The 20,298-nt window shown below is 31.7% G+C and overlaps 1 protein-coding gene across 1 annotated transcript; it reads left to right on the plus strand.

Annotated features, from left to right (window-relative positions):
• Window positions 1–13,200: 13,200 nt before the first annotated feature.
• Window positions 13,201–19,515, plus strand: LOC108319020 (two-component response regulator-like APRR2). Its single transcript, XM_017550019.2, is given in 14 exon segments — window positions 13,201–13,635; window positions 14,164–14,231; window positions 14,337–14,538; window positions 15,257–15,336; window positions 15,633–15,699; window positions 16,073–16,119; window positions 16,409–16,486; window positions 16,575–16,937; window positions 16,939–17,124; window positions 17,467–17,607; window positions 17,683–17,946; window positions 18,081–18,152; window positions 18,294–18,371; window positions 18,689–19,515. Coding segments are annotated over 12 exon segments (1,662 nt in total). The 5' UTR covers window positions 13,201–13,635; window positions 14,164–14,231; window positions 14,337–14,408; the 3' UTR covers window positions 18,845–19,515.
• The last annotated feature ends 783 nt before the right edge of the window (window positions 19,516–20,298 follow it).

A 20,298-nucleotide genomic window follows, 5' to 3' on the forward strand; every position in this document is an offset into this window, starting at 1 on the left:
TACGAGTATGTAGTTATGCCATTCGGGGTAACTAATGCTCCAGCTTTGTTCATGGATTACATGAACAGAATCTTTCAACCCTTTTTAGATAAGTTTGTCGTAGTCTTTATAGATGACATACTTATTTATTCCAAAAGTAGAGAAGAACATGAGAGGCACCTAAGAATTGTGCTTGAGATCTTGAGAGAAAAGAAACTATATGCAAAGTTGTCAAAGTGTGAATTCTGGATACATGAGGTGCAATTCTTGGGACATGTTATATCAGCTCAAGGCATAGCAGTGGATCCAACCAAGGTGGAAGCAGTGCTACGGTGGGAGAGACCAAAGACTACGACGAAAATACGAAGCTTTGTGGGTTTAGCTGGATACTATAGAAAATTTATAGAAGGTTTTTCTAAAATAGTAGCGCCTTTAACACAGCTAACTCGCAAAGATCAACCGTTTGTTTGGACGGATAAGTGTGAGAAAAGCTTCCTGGAATTAAAGCACAGGTTGACAAGTGCACCAATATTGATTATCCCAAATCCAAGTAAGTCTTTTGAGATTTATTGTGATGCTTCACACCAGGGGTTAGGATGTGTGCTTATGCAAGAAAGGAAGGTGGTGGCTTATGCTTCAAGACAATTAAAGGTTCATGAGAAGAATTATCCTACTCATGATCTAGAATTGGCAGCAGTGGTATTTTCTCTGAAGATTTGGCGACACTATCTTTATGGTGTCCAATTTCAAGTATTTAGCGATCACAAAAGTTTGAAGTACCTATTTGACCAAAAAGAGCTAAATATGAGGCAAAGGCGGTGGATGGAGTTTTTAAAGGATTATGACTTCGAACTTTTGTACCATCCCGGAAAGGCGAATGTAGTAGCTGATGCTTTGAGTAGGAAGATGGTACATGTTTCTCATATGATGATCAAAGAATTGGAATTGGTGGAGAAATTCAGAGATCTGAAGCTACATATGGAATATGAAGTAGATTTCATTAGATGTAGTAATTTGACTATATCTAGCGACTTTCTAACTTTAATCAAAGAGAAACAATTGGTGGATCCTAACCTGAAAGAGATAGCAGAAATGATCAAAACAGAATCAACTAAAGAGTTTAGGTTAGGACCTGATGGAGTATTAAAATTTAGAAGTAGAATATTTGTACCAGACAATGCAGAGATAAAAAGATTAATCCTTGAAGAAGGACACAAGAGTCGTTTTAGCATGCATCCCGGCATGACTAAAATGTATCAAGATCTTAAGGAGTCCTTTTGGTGGCCAGGAATGAAGAAGGAAGTAGCACAATTTGTAGCAGCTTGTTTGACTTGCCAAAAGGCAAAAGTGGAACACCAAAGGCCTGGAGGAATGCTACAACAATTAGACATACCAGAGTGGAAATGGGATAGCATTGCTATGGATTTTGTTACCCATTTACCACGAACAATGAAGGGTAATGATGCCATCTGGGTCATCATTGATCGATTGACAAAAAGTGCCCACTTCTTGGCAATAAATCTGAGAATGTCAATGACTAAGCTGGCACAATTGTACATAAAGGAAATAGTGAGATTGCACGGTATACCTTCTAGCATTGTGTCAGACAGAGACCCAAGATTTACTTCTAGATTCTGGCAAACCTTACAGGAAGCTATGGGCAGTAAATTACGAATGAGTTCCGCATATCATCCCCAAACTGATGGACAATCTGAAAGGACTATCCAGTCATTAGAAGATCTGTTGAGAACTTGTGTATTAGATCATCTTGGTAGTTGGGATGAAATACTTCCTCTTGTGGAATTTACCTATAACAACAGTTTCCAAGCAAGTATAGGTATGGCACCTTATGAGGCTCTGTATGGCACACGATGTCAAACTCCGTTATGCTGGTATCAAGATGGTGAATCAGTTTTAATAGGACCTGAGCTACTACAACAAACCACCAACAAAGTAAAATTGATACGGGAAAGAATGAAGGCTTCTCAGAGTAGACAAAAATCGTATGCAGATCAAAGGAGGAGACCATTAGAGTTTGCGGCTGGGGACCATGTTTTTCTGCGAGTAACTTCAACCACGGGTGTTGGAAGAGCACTTCGCTCCAGGAAACTTTCTCCTAAGTTCATTGGTCCATACCAAATTTTGAGACGAATTGGGCTAGTCGCTTACGAGATTGCGCTACCCCCTCAATTGGCCAATCTTCATTCAGTTTTTCATGTCTCCCAACTAAGAAAGTATGTACCTGACCCTTCTCACATTATAGAAATAGAGGAGATTCAAATCCGAGAGGACCTCTCAGTAGAAGTACAACCTGTTTGTATAGAAGATACTAAAACAAAGGAACTTAGAGGAAAAACTATTAATTTAGTCAGGGTAGTTTGGGATAAGAGGACAGGTGACTCTACATGGGAACTAGAAGAAGAGATGAAGCAATTATATCCTCAACTATTTTCTTGAAGTATAGAATTTTCGGGGACGAAAATTTTTGTTGTTGGGGAGAATGTAAGATTCATGAAAAAAAAAAGATATATATATATATAGTAGTAAATTTTAGTATTTTATTATTAATAATAATTTTAATGGATAGAAAATTGTAAATTTTGGATATAAAATTATAGTAATTTTAGAAGGAGAGGTTCAAATTTTTGGTAACTTATTTAGTAAATTTTTTTAAATTGAATAGTAAAAAGTAAATAGTAAATAGTAAATAGTAAATAGTAAAAATAAATTTTCAGCATTAAGATTTCTTAGCATGGAAGAAAGTAGTAGGTAGAAATTAGGATCAAATTTGGTGAGAAAATGATTGAAATATTATTTTTAAATAATATTAAAATAATAAATAATATTAAAATATTAATGAATAGTAAATTTTTTTTTTACCTATAAATAGCCATAGGAGGGAAGGTTATTTTGCACCAAGAGAAGAGAAATCAAGTGAGAGCTTGAGAAATAGAGAAGAAAGAGTTAGGAAAAATTTTTAGTTGCAAGAAGAGTAGAGGTTCTGAAGGGTTTCGGGGGAAACAAATTCGGAGCAGGAGATTAAGTCTGGAATAGAGGTAGGGGAGCTAACTTTTCTGTGCTTTTATATTATGATTTAGTATTTCTATGCTTTTATATTATAACTTAGTATTGTTTTATTACTATTCATATATTGAAATTCTGTATGAATATTGTTAATGCTTACTGTATGTTTATCTATATTGAAATTCGGTGTTAATATTATATGTTATTGTTTTGAATCTGTAAATAAGAAATTTGTTAAAAACTAGTTGAGGAACACTTTGGCTAAGGAAAGACTTGGTACTTAAGTTGTCCATTGTGACGCACCTCTCTTTCCTGGAAGTCTACTCGACAAGTTTTTAACTTAAATCCTATTTAACAGATTTTGTATTGTTAAAATATTGTGCAATATATCTTGTTGGAATGGAAATGTTTGATGAATTCATGTTTTTGTGGTAGATATGGAATTATGAATTATAATTGTGATAATTGCATTTTATTATATTGCAATTGAATTTATGCATCTAAACATGATATAAGTGATATAGGGAGATTTTGTAGGGGTATAATGTGAGTTGAGGAATATGAGTATGGTATAAGTCTCGTGGAGAGATTCAGTAATATTATGGTATTTGTGTATATGTTGATGTTGAGGGTCCCGTAGTTGGAGGCTATCCTGATACTCTAATAATAATCCAGTCTCAAGTAGAGAGGGATGAATTATGTGGTGAGAGGAGCAGGAGGTCCTGGTCTATGTGCCGGTTTTGGACATAGTGAGGGGACTAACCTTGTGAATGGTATGAAGTATTTTGGAAGTGTATTTGTAAGAAGAAGTAGAAGTCATTCCAAGTGCATAACCTCCCGTGACCGCTCATCAACGTATCATCCGGATGAGTGTCTATTGGGTATTGTGGTGTCTATTGGGTATTGTGAGACGAGTGTCTAATAGGAATTGTGGTATGAGGGTGTCGAACATAATTATTATATGATGTTTATATCAAGGTAATTATACATGTTTTAAATGATTTGTTGCATGTTAACTCACCCTACTTGTTTGTGTTTGTTTTGTGTTTGGGTATGTGCGATGATCGTATAATTCGTTATACGGGAGCAGACGAAGGATTGTCGTCTGATCCAATGCCAATGAAGAGAGAGACAGAAGAATAAGTTAGAAGAATTCGAATTATATTTATGAGTTTATAGTTGAAATCTGAGTTTAAAACATGTGTAGACATATATTAATTATGAATTTATAAGTGTGAGATTACGGGATATTACCGTAAATGTAATGTTACAATATATAAATTATGAATTATCCGGCGTGAGATATTGGGATGTTACAAACAACCACGTGATAATAAGCAAGAACACCTATGAATATATGATGAATGTGTTAGTGGTAGGAGACAACAACTTAACTTCAATATTATATATACTTCATTAAATATAAATATAATGTCAGATTTATACATTATACAAAGAATTATATAATCTAACATTAACTAATTATGAAGGTTTTTAAAGGTTATAGTTATAAATTTATTGAATTTTGAACAAAGATATGAGGATTTGTATATAAACTTGAGTAAATAAATGTTTTTGTATTAATGTTCTCTATTCGAACGTGAACTTGATATTTATTTTTATATAGATTAATGTAATTTAAATTTAAGATAATTTTTTTCTACATATATTTTTTTATCATTTGTCATATTTTGATGTTAGAATATACCATTTGATCAATGGAAGATAATAATATTTGTGTTTGATGTTAGAGTCACATGTGATAAAGTAGGTGAATTATGCAATCGAATATGTGGAGATTGGATTTGGTTGCAGCTTCTATCATCCAAAGAAGACAATGAATGAATTGAACAAAAACACTCAAGCGCATAGCATGCAATTAATCTGCTGATGTGGTTGCAACTTATTAAGTTTCGAACTCCCTTGTATTCACCACCTATGTACATCACCAATTAATGATGACTTGTGCAAGGGGAACACTTTTTATTTCTACGACAACATGTTACTTCACTTCGTATTTCGTGTGTTACAATTTAATGTAGTCGCTTAAATCATTTGGAGTTTATAGCTCACCATCTATAATATTTGTTAATTTTTTAAAATAACAGTCATGTAAACTTGTAAATCATTAAAATTGATCTAATGATTGGAAGTTTAAATAATGTACATATTTTTACTAGCTTTGTTGTGCATGGATTTTATTAGAAAAATAATGTATTCTTTTACCTTATGTAAATAATAATTTACAAGAAGATGTACTATTATGTATTACTATGTTCTTTACATATACAATTATATTATCAGTCTAAATATTGATACATAGAGTTTGATTAATGAAAAAATAATTGTAAGAATTCAATGTTTCTTGAAGAAAGAATATTAATGTACATGCTAACCTTCTCCCCATGCGTTAACATTATCAAGCGTTTTGAACTTTGAGTAATCTTCAAAGAGTATTGCTGGAATATTTGTTAAATATATTTATTATTCCATAAATAAAGTAAAATGTAAACGATGATGGATTTTTAGTAAATATTTTGAGATGTTAAAATAAATAAATAAAACTTTAGAAATATCACGTTCTTAAAATATACTAAAATTAAAATATTTTTTTATATATTTAGAAAGGTCAAAATTCTCTTATAACATTGAGAAGCTCCACCAATGTAAACAGTATTTTTAGTCATCATAAGTAAGAAAAAAATTGATTTATATATCATTAGAAAGTTGAAAAATTATGAGTTATAAGATTGACTTAATAGTAAAATTTAGAAAAAAAAATTAACATATAAAAGATATAAAATTGGTTTAAAAGGTTTGGAAAAGAAAATGTATAAATTCAATTTCACTCACTAAAAACTAACATTTGGTTTAGATTACATATTTAATATTCACTATTTTATTATTTTATAGTAATTTTTAAAAATTAAATTAAAAATAATTTCAACAGATTTTAAAAGATGCGAATAATAAGTTAATTGAAAAAAATGATTACCTACAATTAAATGCTTAATATTATTTCTTAGTTATGTTTAATTTTCTTACATACATATATTTAGAAAGTAGATGGCAAATCTAATGAACGTCAATGCATCTCTTTGACTTTTTGAATTAAGTTAAATGAGTTATTTTTGTTTTGTTTTTTCCTGCTCTAAATCTCAAAAACTATTATTTAAAAAATTCATATTTTAAATTGAATAGAGTTTATTTTATTAATTATTCTTACATATAATTTATTTTTTATTAGTTTATTTTACTAATGTATAATTATAGCATAACCTTAATTTTAGGTGAAAATGATTGATCGTGTACTTTATTTAAAATTAAGATAAGATATTTAACTCTATTATTCATAACCTGCGTCAGGACAAATGTACCCTCCTTACGTGTTGGCTTATCAAATCACTGTTCTGCTGTGAAAAGTTGATTCCGTAACACTCTTTGCTAGTATTTGGTTTATTTTCTTTTCGAAATTTCTTTCTTCTACAAAATTATCAATTTAGTTTAATATGTTTTGCTTGTGTAAAGTGTTTTTAATAGCTGAGTTGTAATCCCACGATACCGTTAGTAATATTATTTTAAAGAGGTTTAAACCATTTAGTTGTTTTAAAATGGTTTAAACTATTTAGTTGTTCTTATTTATGTGGGGTTTTTCCATTTTAATCTTTTTTTTATAATTCCTAATTGAGTCCTTATAAGTGCTAATTTGAATCAATTGAGTTTCTGCCGTTAAATTTAGTTAACGGAGTTAAGTTTTTACACAGATGGAAGGTTGATGTGTCAATTTTTTTGAAACGTGGCATGTTGATGTGAGAGTAATGTGCTTGTGAAACACTTCCTCGCTTCATCGCGAAACACTTCCTCGCAACCTGCAAAACATTTCCTCACAACCTGCAAAACACTTCCTCACAACCTGCAAAACCTTGCTTCATCTCCTTTATTGCGAAAACTTCCTCGAAACCTGCAAAACCTGAAACACAGAAAGTCCCAAATCTCTTTGCACCAGAAACCCTAAATTGCTACTTCGCTCATCTTTCAACCACCGTGGCAGAGCAACTCCTCCTTTATCGTGAGCCATCATCTTCGCTGACCTGCAAATCGCGAGCAGCCACCTCGAGCTTCTCACACTACCAGAGCAACACATAGCCACCAAGATTTTTTCATTATCGCAATCACATGGGATGCAAATCCCTTCACCGAAATCGGGAAATCAGGAAACAACTCCTCTTTATTGCTGAACCTCAACCCCTGGGGCTCCCGCTGCAACTCCCTCTCTAACAACGGATTCGGCCTGAACGTTGTCGCGCTGCCCGGAATCGTTCCTGAGGATCTCCTCCCGGCGTGGCACTGGACCGACCAGTTCGTCACTGAAGTCATCTTCCACAACCAATTATTGAATCATAGGTGCAGGGTCAACCAGATCGTGGAACCTGTTTTGATCATCTTCCACAATGCACTCTTCTGCTTCGCCGACACCCCTCGACGCGCATTCCGCCAAGACTTCCGCGCGATTCTATTGAGCCAATGCCGCGACTCGGGCGAGTCGTGCCGCACCGTGAACTGCACTGGGACGCGATGCTCCAATGACACGTCGACGATTCTCGAAACGTTTATGGACTCTGATTTCTGCTTACAGCCGAGAGGGGACAGCTTCGCACGCAGGTCCATTTTCAATTGCATGGTGGCCGGTTCGATTCTGGTTTTCTTCTGGCGGCGAAGCCGAACAAACCGCTCCATTATTGTTGTCCTCGACAGTGACCAAGAAGAAAAATTAAACAGAACAGAGGAAATGAAAACCTAACGCCTGCGCGAAAAATAAAAAGCGTAATTGAAGTTAAAGAAAGGAGATTATTGGATTGGTAGCTTTAGAAGGGGAGCGTACCTATTTACAGAGAGTGCTAAGAATGGAGAAGAAGATTGGGATTGAGAATGGAGAAGAAGATTGGGATTGGGAATGGCAAGAAGATGTAAAAAGGAGAAGAAGATGACCAAATGCCACGTTTCAACTATAAATATGCCACGTTTAAAGAAATTAACACGTCATCCTCCTACCTGTATAAAAACTTAATTACGTTAACTAAATTTAACGGCATGGACTCAATTGATTCAAATTAACACTTATAAAGACTCAATTGGAGATTTTAAAAAGAAGGAATTAAAATGGGAAAACCCTACATAAATAGTGACAACTAAAGGGTTTAAACCTTTTAAAGAATTTGTATTATGTAATTACTAATCAAAGAAGTACTACCGAATAATTGTTATTTTGTGTAAATATGAAGTTATATTATTCAATTGAATTTTAAATTTTATTAATACATTAAGTTGAATAGATGAAAATATCATATATTAAAAGTTAATAGAAAATTTATGTTAAATTGAAATTAAAGAGTTCTCAATACTCTATAAAATATGTAAATAAGTATCTTCAAAGAACATATCATCGTATAGAACATATTGGAGAGCTTAAATTATTAAACAAACTAAACATCATAATCACGATAAGTTTATAAGTTTCAACAATGTTAATTCTCCGAAAATAGTTTATCTTTATATATATTTTTATTGAAGAGTTGTTTAATGGACTTAATATGTATTAATTACTCATATACTAATGATATGACTATGCATTTAATTAATATTTTGTAAGTTTAGTCATAATTGTGTATTACACGTAAAGATTCAATCATTTAAAAGCATACGTAGAGATGCGTATCCGAATACTTTACAATATATTTCTTTATATATATATATATATATATATATATATATATATATATATATATATATATATATATATATATATATATATATATATATGAATAAAAAGCATACAATAGTTCTGGTATTAGTTTAAGTGGAAGTGCTGAATATAGTATCAATATAGATTATTAATATTTTTTAACAATAAATAATACTTTATTGAATTCTTTAAAATGGTTGTAAGGATTTAAAAAATAATTAAGATTAGAAGTGATTATTTTTAGTGAAGTTTGAATACTTTATTATTAAATATTGAGTTATAAATAAATAAAATTAAATATTCAATTTTTATTTTATAAAGATTATCATTTTTTAACTAGTTTTTTTTTTCTGTTTTTTTTTTCTAAGATTTTGAGAGGTTTATTAAATTTTTTTAAGATCAAAGTCCACCTTAGAGACTCTAGAGTAAAGTGTAATAATTTTATCTGATCATAGTAAGTTTTTTTTTTCAGTCAATTTTTTGAGATTTTGCAATAGATGTTTTGTGAGATATAATTCAATAAGGTTTGAGATTAATATCTATTTGTTTAGAATTTTTTGATGTATTCCTATTATTGCATATTATATTATGAGAATGAAAGTTTTTTAAAAACTTAGTATAGGTAAAGGAAACTAATTATTTCATTATAAGTTAGATGGTTTGATTATAAATGTGATGTGGTTACCACATTTGATTTGATTGGCTAGAATTGACGTTGATTTATGTTGGTTTTTGAAGTATAAAAATATAATCTTTGAACTAAATGCTTTAGTTTGATACAGTAATGAATTAAGTTTGATGTATCATTTAGTCAAATTCGGACTAGAAATAAATATATCACCTTTAGTAGAAGAAATGATTAGAAATGTAGAAAAGCAAAAATAGACAATATAATATATAAGTTGCATTTTTTTTAAAATATACAAACTTGTTGAACAAGTCATCTTCTTGTTGGCCAAAATTTGTTTATTTCAAATTTAGAGAGCATTATTGGTTGAACAAGACTTTAAATGTGAAACTTAGTATTTTAATTAATTGGGAAAGCTAAAATCTTGCTAGGCGAAATTAGTTTTTTTAAAAACTTAAGAGGTCAAAGAGGATTGATTATAGAGTGAGCCTTTTCTAATGTTTGGAATAGTTTGGTGAGCCATATTTTTGTTTAGCCAAACTGTCTAAAAACTCTTTTAGAGATCATTAATTGAGTGAACGAAATTTTTGTTGGATACGCCAAAATTCACTTGATGTGTTATAATGCATTTGGCTGGGTGAGCAAAATTCTGGCTAAGGAATTTTAAAGTAACAATACTTTGAATTTTAAAAGAATAATTACATTAAATATAAAGTTTCTGATTAGGACCTTCATATTTAATGTGGTCATATATGTTAAAGATGAACTATATTATACATGGAAAGATAATATTTCTTAAATATATCTCCTTTAAACATGCATTCGATTGTGTGTGTGTGTGTTATAAAAAGGAAATTTGGAGCTAATGGAGTTAAAGGAAAACACTTTTGAAGTTCTTAAAATAACCATTCTCAACTTTAGTGTTAATTTGATCATTCAAAAATGAATATCTCACACAACTCAATAAAAAGTAAAATATGATGGTTTGAATGAAGTTCGTGAACCATTTTAGGTTGTAAAAAACACGTTGAGAGTTATGCTATTAACAATAAATTAGAATCTACTTTATATCATTGAAATTATGTAATGTCCTGAGAGTATTTTAGTAAAAAATATGATGTTTTTTTATCTAAATAAATAATAAGTCAACCTCTCAATTGAAAAATATGAAAAATTTGCTAAATTATTAGATCTTATTTGGATAAGTTTATATTTCTTTAACTTAATTATTATTGATTACGAATTATTTTTTTAACTTTCACCTTAACTTAAATATATTGAGTATGTTAATATGTTGTCTCTTAAAATTATTTGAGTTGTTGGAAGTCTTACATTAACTAAAGATAACATAATTTATAATATATAAATTAGTACAAATCTTATGTTATAAGTTGTTTTTGTAGGGTTGAAATAGACTTAAAATCCACTTCTCAATATGATATCAAAAATATTATTAGAATCTATCTTGTGATATTTGTGGTTGATTCATTATATTGTTTCACGTACTATTGGACCACTTATTAAAATCTACTTTCACTAAATTAATTTTATAGATTTAATTAGACTTAAAAATACATTTCTTAACCTTTCTTAGGATATCAAAATATTTTCTCAAACTCAATCTATCCTTACTAAATATTTAACCAAACTTCACCCACCCACTTGAGTTGGTTGTCCCTCTTCAAATATGTGTTTCCTTCATAATTGAAACAATTTTTAATCACGTGAAAATATACAAGATAATGCGTTACCTATATTTTATTTTTATTAATAATTTAGTTTATCCATTGCATAAATTAAATATTAGTTTTATATACTTAAACTTTCTGATAAATAATACTTAACTGTGTAAACATTATATTTAAAATTTTAATAGATAATTATTTCACCATAAAAAAATATAAATTTAATAATTTATTTTGTCTATCTTATATTTTTTTTTTCAATTTCATTTCACTTTTTTTACATATCTCTATTTTTTTTAAAGAAAAAAAAACGTACTCACTGAGTTAATTTCTGTCAATATTCTTATTCACTATATATCTATTTTTTATTTTCAAAATTCAGACTATCCATAATAATTTTATTTAAAATTTGTATTCTTTTTGTAATATGTGAATTTTTTTTCGCCCTAAGCCCAACCTTGAAGATGCGGCTTTTAGCATGTGTACAACTTCGAAGGCTCTGAATTCCGTTTGGTTTGTTGTGGTTGAGGTCTACTTCATCCTTTCTTGATCCCATCCCCCTGTTGTCACCACTTCTGGTATTGATGCTGTTGTTAAAGTTCTGATAGGGTTGGGTTGGAATGAGAGACATGAGCTCTAGGGGAAAAATTAGGAAAAAGTAGATAACTAAAAATATCCTTTGAAAGGGGTCAAATTAAACGTATGGTATATATTTTGTTTTTAGTATAATAAAAAGAATTACACTTTTAATTATTAATTCTATTAGTTTATTTTTAAATTGGTTTTTAATATATTTTTTAATTATTAAATATGTGTTAAATTATTTTATTTATTAAAAGAGTTTAAATAAAATTAATGAAATAATTTTCTTATTGTACTAAAAGGATAAAATTATGTTAATACTTAATCCCTTGATGTAACTATTTATCCTAAATTTATAAAAATTGTAAAATGAAATTAAATAGAACTAAATATAATAATGACAAAATCTATATATTAAATCTAAACTATATGTTAAGTTTGTAATAAATAATTTATATTGTGATATATTAATAATTTGTAACAAGACTAAACTATAAATAAAAAAAAGGTTAAATATGTTTTTGATCCCTTAATTTTCAGTGAAAATTGGAATTAGTCTCTCTTTAAAACTTTGGACTAATTTAGTTCTCAAACTTTAGAAATGTATGAATTTAGTCCTTTTAACCAATTTTTGTTAACTTTATTTGACGTTTCAAACGCATTTCTCAATTAACATTGAAGCAAAAATGTGTCAAACGGTATAAACAACTCAAATGCTATCATGAAACGCACTTGAAACATCAAATAAACCTAACAAAATTTAGTTAAAATGACTAAATTCACACATTTTTAAAGTTGTGGGGACTAAATTAGACTAAAGTTTTTGAAGAATGACTAATTCCAATTTTTACTAAAAATTAAGAGACAAAAACATATTTAACCCATAAAAAAAATCAAAAACATATACTTTTTGTCAATGGGAGTAAAAATAGTTCATAGAGCTCTTTCCAACAAAATATATTTGAAAATATTTTATTCAAGATAATTATTCTAATATATATATATATATATATATATATATATATATATAACTTAAATAAATAATGGATTAGATTAAATATTTATTAAATTATTACATAATATAGTGATAAATTTATCTAGAATTATTTTAGAACTTTGTAAATTTTTTATTTCAAATTTATTAAAATAATATCGTCAGGACTCAGTTATGTGTAAGCTATCGTTTTAGAATTTAGTTATATTTTACCATTAGTAGAAAAATATGTATACAAATAATTTTAATTTAATTTTTAAAATGCGAGACTTTAAACAAAATTTCTTACTAAAAATAAGAAGTAAAAACATGTTCCTTTGAACTCCTTTTTGAGTGTTAAGTTTTAAAATTTGTATTACCTTTCTCTTTTAATGCACTGCATTGCCTTTTAACTTTGCAAACCTTTTTTTACTTGTACAAGAAATATTTACCTACTTGCTTAGTGGAAGATTATTCCATCGGATAATATCAATGCACCATGATTGGGCACCCAACGACTATAAATTCATAAACTATTTTCTAGAGAAATAAATGGATAATAAATAGTATAAAAAGAAGTCCATTAATGGCACTGATGAGGAAGAGACACCTTATGAAGTTATGTTACTTCATCATAAAAATGGTTTAAACCTCTAAAAGTCCAACGCCAATTAGAAACTATTCCCTTAATAAGTAGTTGAGGGTGTTTTCCTGCAACCATTTCTTCTTGGTTGATGGGTGAAGTTGCCGGTATCCCCAGAAGAAGGGTAGTGTTGGAATATTAACCTTTGAAGAAGTAGCAGAAAGGTTTCTGAGAGCCTTACTTGTGGTCCGTAACCGCTGATGGCAACTGCTCAGTGGTCACAGGAACCACCATCCAAAGCCACCACTTAACTTTCCTCTTCCCTTAACTTCCATTCTTTACATCTTCCCCGTCTGTTTATTAACAATGCAATAAGAGGAGAAAGAAAGAACAAAGCTTAAGCAAAGAAACTGAACAATCATTTTCTTTTATGCCGAGGTAATGAAAATCGCTTCACAAGGAACACCTTTCTTTTTTTCTCTTCTTTATATGCTTTTTTTTGTTTGCATGCCAATTCTCTCTCGGATCAAGTCCAAGTCTTCACCTTTGTTGCTTCTTTGAATTTTGTACATTTTCAATTAAAATATGTGCATGCATGTCTACCCTTTTGAGCCTTCAGCTTGTTTATTGGACTTACGGATATGAATAGCTTGCCTGACCCGTCTTTTGGTGTAAAGTCTTCTTCTTTTGTTTTGCTGTCAAGTGGTAGCTGAGTTTTTTTTTTTTTTTTGGTCTTCACGGGATCTTGATTTCTGGGATGACATATTTGTCTGTTTGCTGTTCTGTGAAAGCGGAATCAGCAATGAGATATTTGGGATGCAAATGGAGAGTCTTTGATTCTGGTTTTCGTAGAAAATTCTTCCTGAAAAAATTGGTGGGATTCTGTTTTTTGTGATCTTCCAGCTGTTTCACTGATGATCGAAGGGTACGACAGTTTTGATCTGAACCTTGTTTCGGGATTTTTAGGTCTCATGGAAGTGTTCTGCATTTTCTGTCGGCTATTTAGGAGCTGTTTACCATTTGAACAAAATTGAGTATGTAATGGAGTTTTTTTTCTTGTTTAGTTTTTAAATTTATGAAGTCTTATGCTGAAGCCTGGCCAACTGAATCAAGCTTGTGATCTCATGGTTGTGCTGAAGGAATTGGACTTCGATAAGCGGTATTAATCTTTTACTTTCCGTGGGAGACTGAGAAACGATGCCAAGCCAGCTATGGTTTTCACTGCCAATGATTTACAAGAATGGAAAGATTTTCCCAAAGGACTCAAGGTTCTTCTTCTTGAGGAAGACAGCATTTCTGCTGCCGAGATAAGGGCAAAGCTTGAAGCCATGGACTATAATGGTAAGACTTTTTGGATTCCTTCTTTTTGTTATGGCATGGCTCACTTCTTTATCTTCATCTAACAATTCCCACGTATGGCCCATAGTGGGTAAGTCGGTCCCCATCTTTCTATCCGATAGCATCTTGTAAAGCCTCATTGCTTTACAATTCGTATATGGTCAATTGGTATAATTGTGGTCTCAGATTTTAGTTTCTCTGTGGAGCCTAGAAATTTTGACAAAATTTAGTTGCCCTTTGGAGCCTTGAAAATTTGAAACAATACCTTCCTCCTTATTTTGCATGCTCGGTGTTTTCACATATGGGATTTCTTTGCATCTTACGAAGCTGCTAAAGTTTTTATTTACTCTAAAACTGTAAGTGTTTTCAAAACTTAAATTTGTCAGTAATCTGAATAATACAGGCTAAATTGTAAAGATCTGAAGTATAAAAAATGGTAAATTATTTGTGTCTGAACTATCAAGTCTACACTAATTTTGCACATTGACGGTCCTTTCAGTTGCCTAGACATGGATTTATTAGTAAAAAACAGGCCTCATGAAACAAGTTTAACTGAAATTATATCTTATGTCTTGAGGATCAGCCCAAGTATAATTTGATTTTTACTGAAGTCGCATGGTTCTTTTACTATCTGCTCCTTGTCTTCCGCATCTCTGCCATTTCTTGTACATTGCTTGTTTTCTCTGTTCATTTGTTTAGTAAATTTCGAGTTTCTGTACAGTTTCTACATTCTGTGATGAGAATGAAGCCTTGTCAGCAATCTCAAGTAGACCTGAAAGCTTCCACATTGCCATAGTAGAGGTAATGGATTTTCATTTTCTATATAATGAAAAATCATTATGCCGTAATTGCAAAATTTAAAATTAGAAAATGAAGGTCTTTGTTGCTGCCAAATTTAATAAAATATACTTCTTTCATTGGTATAAGTTGAAAGTTTTTAAAGTCTAATCACTAGGGATGACTTTAGTCGTCTTATATATTTTTCCTTTCTATCATAAGAATTCTTGTATCTTTGTTAAAGTTCTAAATCTGAATCTTATGATTGTTACAACTTTGATGATATAATTTTTAACTGAATGCATTCATCCTAATTGCAGGTGAGTTCGAGCAGTAGCCAGGGAGGTTTCAAATTTCTTGAGAATGCCAAGGACTTGCCAACAATTAGTAAGTATAGAGACCAAAATGAATTTGCTAGTTTAACCTCTGTCTGTTCTTTAAAACTATAAATCTTTGGTCTATAATAATGGTCTTTTCAAATCAATTATCTCGTTTGAATGCTGAACCAAAACCAGTTGCAGATAAGGAAATAAACATCAATATTCCTTTGAAGTCCAATTTGGGAGAGCTTGTAATGCATTGCATGCTGTTGTTTTCATACCTGCAACTTGTCATTTTTTAGTATTTTTTTTATCAACTGAATTTGTGAATGATCTAAAAGAGAACATTGCACGGAAAATATGGGGAAAAGTTTGCTTCAAAGCTGTATTCTGCTCATTTTAATCTTTCTTACCAGTGATATTTCCAACTTCTCATGTAGTGACTTCTAACAACCATTGCCTGAACACCATGATGAAGTGCATAGCGGTAAGCTTATCCTCATTGTTTATGCTTAAATATCTTATTAAGCCATATTATTTGAGCTAAGCTAACTGCAATCTTATATTTCAATGTTAGGCTTTTTTTCTTTATTGTAGTTAGTCAATTCAATCATTTGATTCATCTCTAATTATTGACAAAATTACTGATAACTTATTTGGATTGTCTGTTAAATATTTTGTGCAAAAATATGATCTTTAACTCACTAGACAAGTACGTTTTCCTTTGGTTCTGATTGTTAATGCAAGCTTCTTGACTCAGCTCCATTTTTTTTAAGCTTGGTGCAGTTGAGTTCCTCAGCAAACCACTCTCTGAGGACAAACTCAGAAATATCTGGCAGCATGTGGTTCACAAGGTCTGTGATGTTGTATTGATACTACCATGGTATTTACTATTATCTTAATATGAGAATAATAATTTCTCATGTGATTGAACTCAATCAGGCATTCAGTTCTGGGACAAGTATCCTGTGTGAATCGCTTAAACCTGTCAAGGAATCTCTAGTGACTATGTTGCAGCTCCCAACAGACAATGAACAACATGAAAGTAGAGTGTCCATTGATATAGAGAAAGTATCCAGGTTTACTGATAATGATGATGTACTGTCTCCTGGAAATGATAAATATCCAGCTCCTTCAACCCCACAATTGATGCATGGGACAAGATTGTTAGACGATGGTGATTGCCAAGAGCAGACTAATTGCTCCACAGAAAAAGAAAGTGGGGAACATGATGGAGAATCTAAATCTGTCGAAACTACATGTGACAATATTGCTGAAACTGAAAGTACTCCTCAAGAAAGGAAAATCTGATATGACTTTACCTAGGGAGGAAGTGAATTTAGTTGACGCTTCCAAGTTTGAGAGTATTGCCTCTCTACATACACAAAAAAGAAAGGTTCTAAGCAACCCTGACAAAAATACAAAATCTGCAAATAAAGTAGGCGTTCTTAGTGATTCATGCGAGATAAAGCCAAGACGAAAGAAGATGAAAGTAAGTTGCTTTATTACTATTCATTCTTCTTAGGATGTTTTTGTTCCTCTAATCCACTTGTACATGCTGCTGTTTTCTTGAAAATTACAGTGACTATGTAACACATTTGGGAAAATTTTTCCAAACTTCTGTTTAATCTGTCAATGTTTCCATTTATTGTGTCTGCATTCCTGGAGTTGATCAAGAAATCTCGGACATGGTTCCATTCCATATTCATAATCATGAAGTTATAATCAACTGTGAACTGATAATGGAATTGTCAAACTTAACTAATCTATGATAGGAAATCTAGGAAGTAGTCTTTCCACCGAGTTACAATTTTGGTATTTGTTTTGGTCTCAGGTAGACTGGACGCCTGAGCTGCACAAAAAATTTGTGAAGGCAGTTGAGCAACTAAGCATTGATCAAGCCATTCCTTCAAGAATATTAGAATTAATGAAAGTGGAGGGCTTGACAAGGCATAATGTGGCAAGCCATCTTCAGGTCATTATGTGCATTACAGCTTATGGTTGATCAATTTCTTATCTGCAATACTTAAACAAGTTTTTAAATAAACAGAAGTACAGAATGCATAGGAGACAAATCTTTCCCAAGGAAGAAGATCGGAAATGGTTGAATCAAAGAGAAAGGAGCTATTGTGTTCAAAGACCAATCATGGCCTTTCCTCCATATCATTCTAATCACACCCATACTATGGCTCCTATATATCCTAAGTGGGGACAACCTAGCACTCAAACGGCTGGCATGCATATGTGGAGCACTCCTGGTTATCCCTTGTGGCAGCCTACTGCTGAACATTGGCACTGGAAACCGTTTCCAGGGGTAATTTCTTTTTTTTTTTTTACAGAACTCAAGGATAATGATATGATGTTTTTCATGTTATAGCTCTCAGGCTTGGGAGATGTAGATATTGCGGTTATGAATGTAGTTTTACCTGTGGTTACTTGATCTTTCAGATGCATGCAGATGCATGGGGCTGTCCAGTGTTACCAGTACCACCTCCTCAAGCTCCTTTTCCCTACTCTAAGGTGAGTTTCAGCATAACAATGAAGATATTAACCTAGTATCTATAGTATTTTGCATGTTAATGATTAATGTCTCTATGTGCGATTCATTTTTGCTAGTTATTTATCTGTGATACTATTAATATATTTTTCATCAAACCTCAGAATATGCCTGCGTTGCTCAATGCTGATGCAACAGGTCACACTTTTACCATGCCACAAAGTTCCTTAGAGAATTATCCGGTATGCAACACTTTCAGTTTTTTTTTTTTTTCTAATTGATCATGGTAACCATTAGCCAGTCACTCATATAAATGCTTTCTAATTGGGTCTCAGGAAGTCCATGTTGAGATAAAATCATAACTGAACTAAAATAACATCTGAAAATGAAAATGAGGAAACTTTAGTGTTTTTCACTTGCTGAGTTTCGAATTGCATGAAATAGCATGGTGACGTGTAGAAGTAGGTTGGAAATTCATTGAGTGTTAGTAACTGAGTGAAGTCGAAAGAAAGTGGCTGTGACCTCTCACCATGTAGTGTGTTACGATGCATGCATGCAGGCAGAGGAGGTTGTTGACAAGGTTGTGAAAGAGGCAGTAAGCAAACCATGGCTACCCTTGCCTTTGGGCCTGAAACCCCCTTCCACAGACAGTGTGTTGACTGAGTTATCAAGACAAGGCATTTGCAGCATCCCTCCTAGGAGCAGCAAGGGTTGAAATTGAGAGTGACATTAATGCATGCACCAAGAGTTGTTCTGATGGTGACCAACCAAAAGGTGGTCCACCTGATCAATAACACCCTGTAGCAATTATTTTTGTTTTCCTAAGTGTAATGAGGTTCCAACAAAGAGTTGTTGTTGGGACTATTTTGTTTTACCTTATTTGGTCCCATCACCACCTCACCAACCAATTTTAGGTCTCTCCTATTCCGCTGTCTGGTTACAGATTCCGTGATGAAAACCAACAAGTAGACTTTGTTTGTTCCTATCCAAAGCCACATGCCAAAACAAGGTAACAGGTAATAAATGAAGAGAAAAAGTCAGGTGCTTTAATGCAGTGGTGAACACCCGATAGGCAACTTGGGCGGTGCAGAATTTGCCACGCTTCCATTGATGCTCTCTTTAAAACTTGTGGTTGTAAATACGTGATCAGCATAACCTTGTGACTGGGATATGAATGTGGTACTTTTGGGGGCATAAAGTGATTTTCTATGAGGGGTGGGGGTCTGTGGGATGCTTAATAATGATGAAGAGGATGATGGGTACGCGTCGTGAATAAAGTTGAGTACACCACTTTCAAACATGCTTAGATCTTCTTCCATTTCTTCTGATTTTTACCAAATCTGAATCGATTTATCCTAAGTCGCACATCCCTTATTTGTTCTTCAATTTTACTTATTGTTCCCTTTTGACAAAGACAATCAGTCGTTGATATCATTGTGAGGCATTAACAGAGGGAATGCAGTGAAATAGGGATTGATAATTATGAACTAGTTTGTTGGTGGAAGAAGGTAGGAGGCACATTTTGGTTTCTTCATCTATTCCTTTTCTCCAAAATTTTGAAATGAATAAAGTCAAATTTTAAAAACAAAATTGTTTTATTTAAACCCAAATACAGTAAATAAATATATGTTTTCATTTAAATTTACCATTTTTAATGATTATCACTTAAATTTAAATAATGAAATGACATCTTAATCCATTTAATGAGAAAATTAGTGGTACTTTTATAGTACCTACTTCATTGTACACTACTAGGCATACTTTTGGTACTATTATTAGTCTGCATATTGAAAAAGGGACCCATTTGCTAAAAAGGTTGGCTCTTTCTTCTTTCATTATCATAATTTGACAAGAATTACCTAATTTATATAAACACCGTTTATATTTTACATGAATTCAAGCTTTTCCTCCCCTTTTACTATTGTGTGGCTAGCAGTGGTTGGTAGAGGATGCACGTGAGTTGTGAAAGATGTCATATACGGAATTAACTAGTAATGGTTTTCAATTACTTTTCTACTTTACATTAAAAAATTACTAGTTAAATCTAAAAATTAAAAAAAAAAATAGATAACAAAATGTAGGATTCAATTTCAGTGTTACTAATTTGGTTTAAACCCTCCCTTGGTCCTCAAGTTTGTATGGAAATCTCATTTGGGTCCTCAAGTTTTC

Source organism: Vigna angularis, chromosome 1, assembly GCF_016808095.1.
Source record: "Vigna angularis cultivar LongXiaoDou No.4 chromosome 1, ASM1680809v1, whole genome shotgun sequence".
In the NCBI taxonomy this organism is placed as follows: Eukaryota; Viridiplantae; Streptophyta; class Magnoliopsida; order Fabales; family Fabaceae; genus Vigna; species Vigna angularis.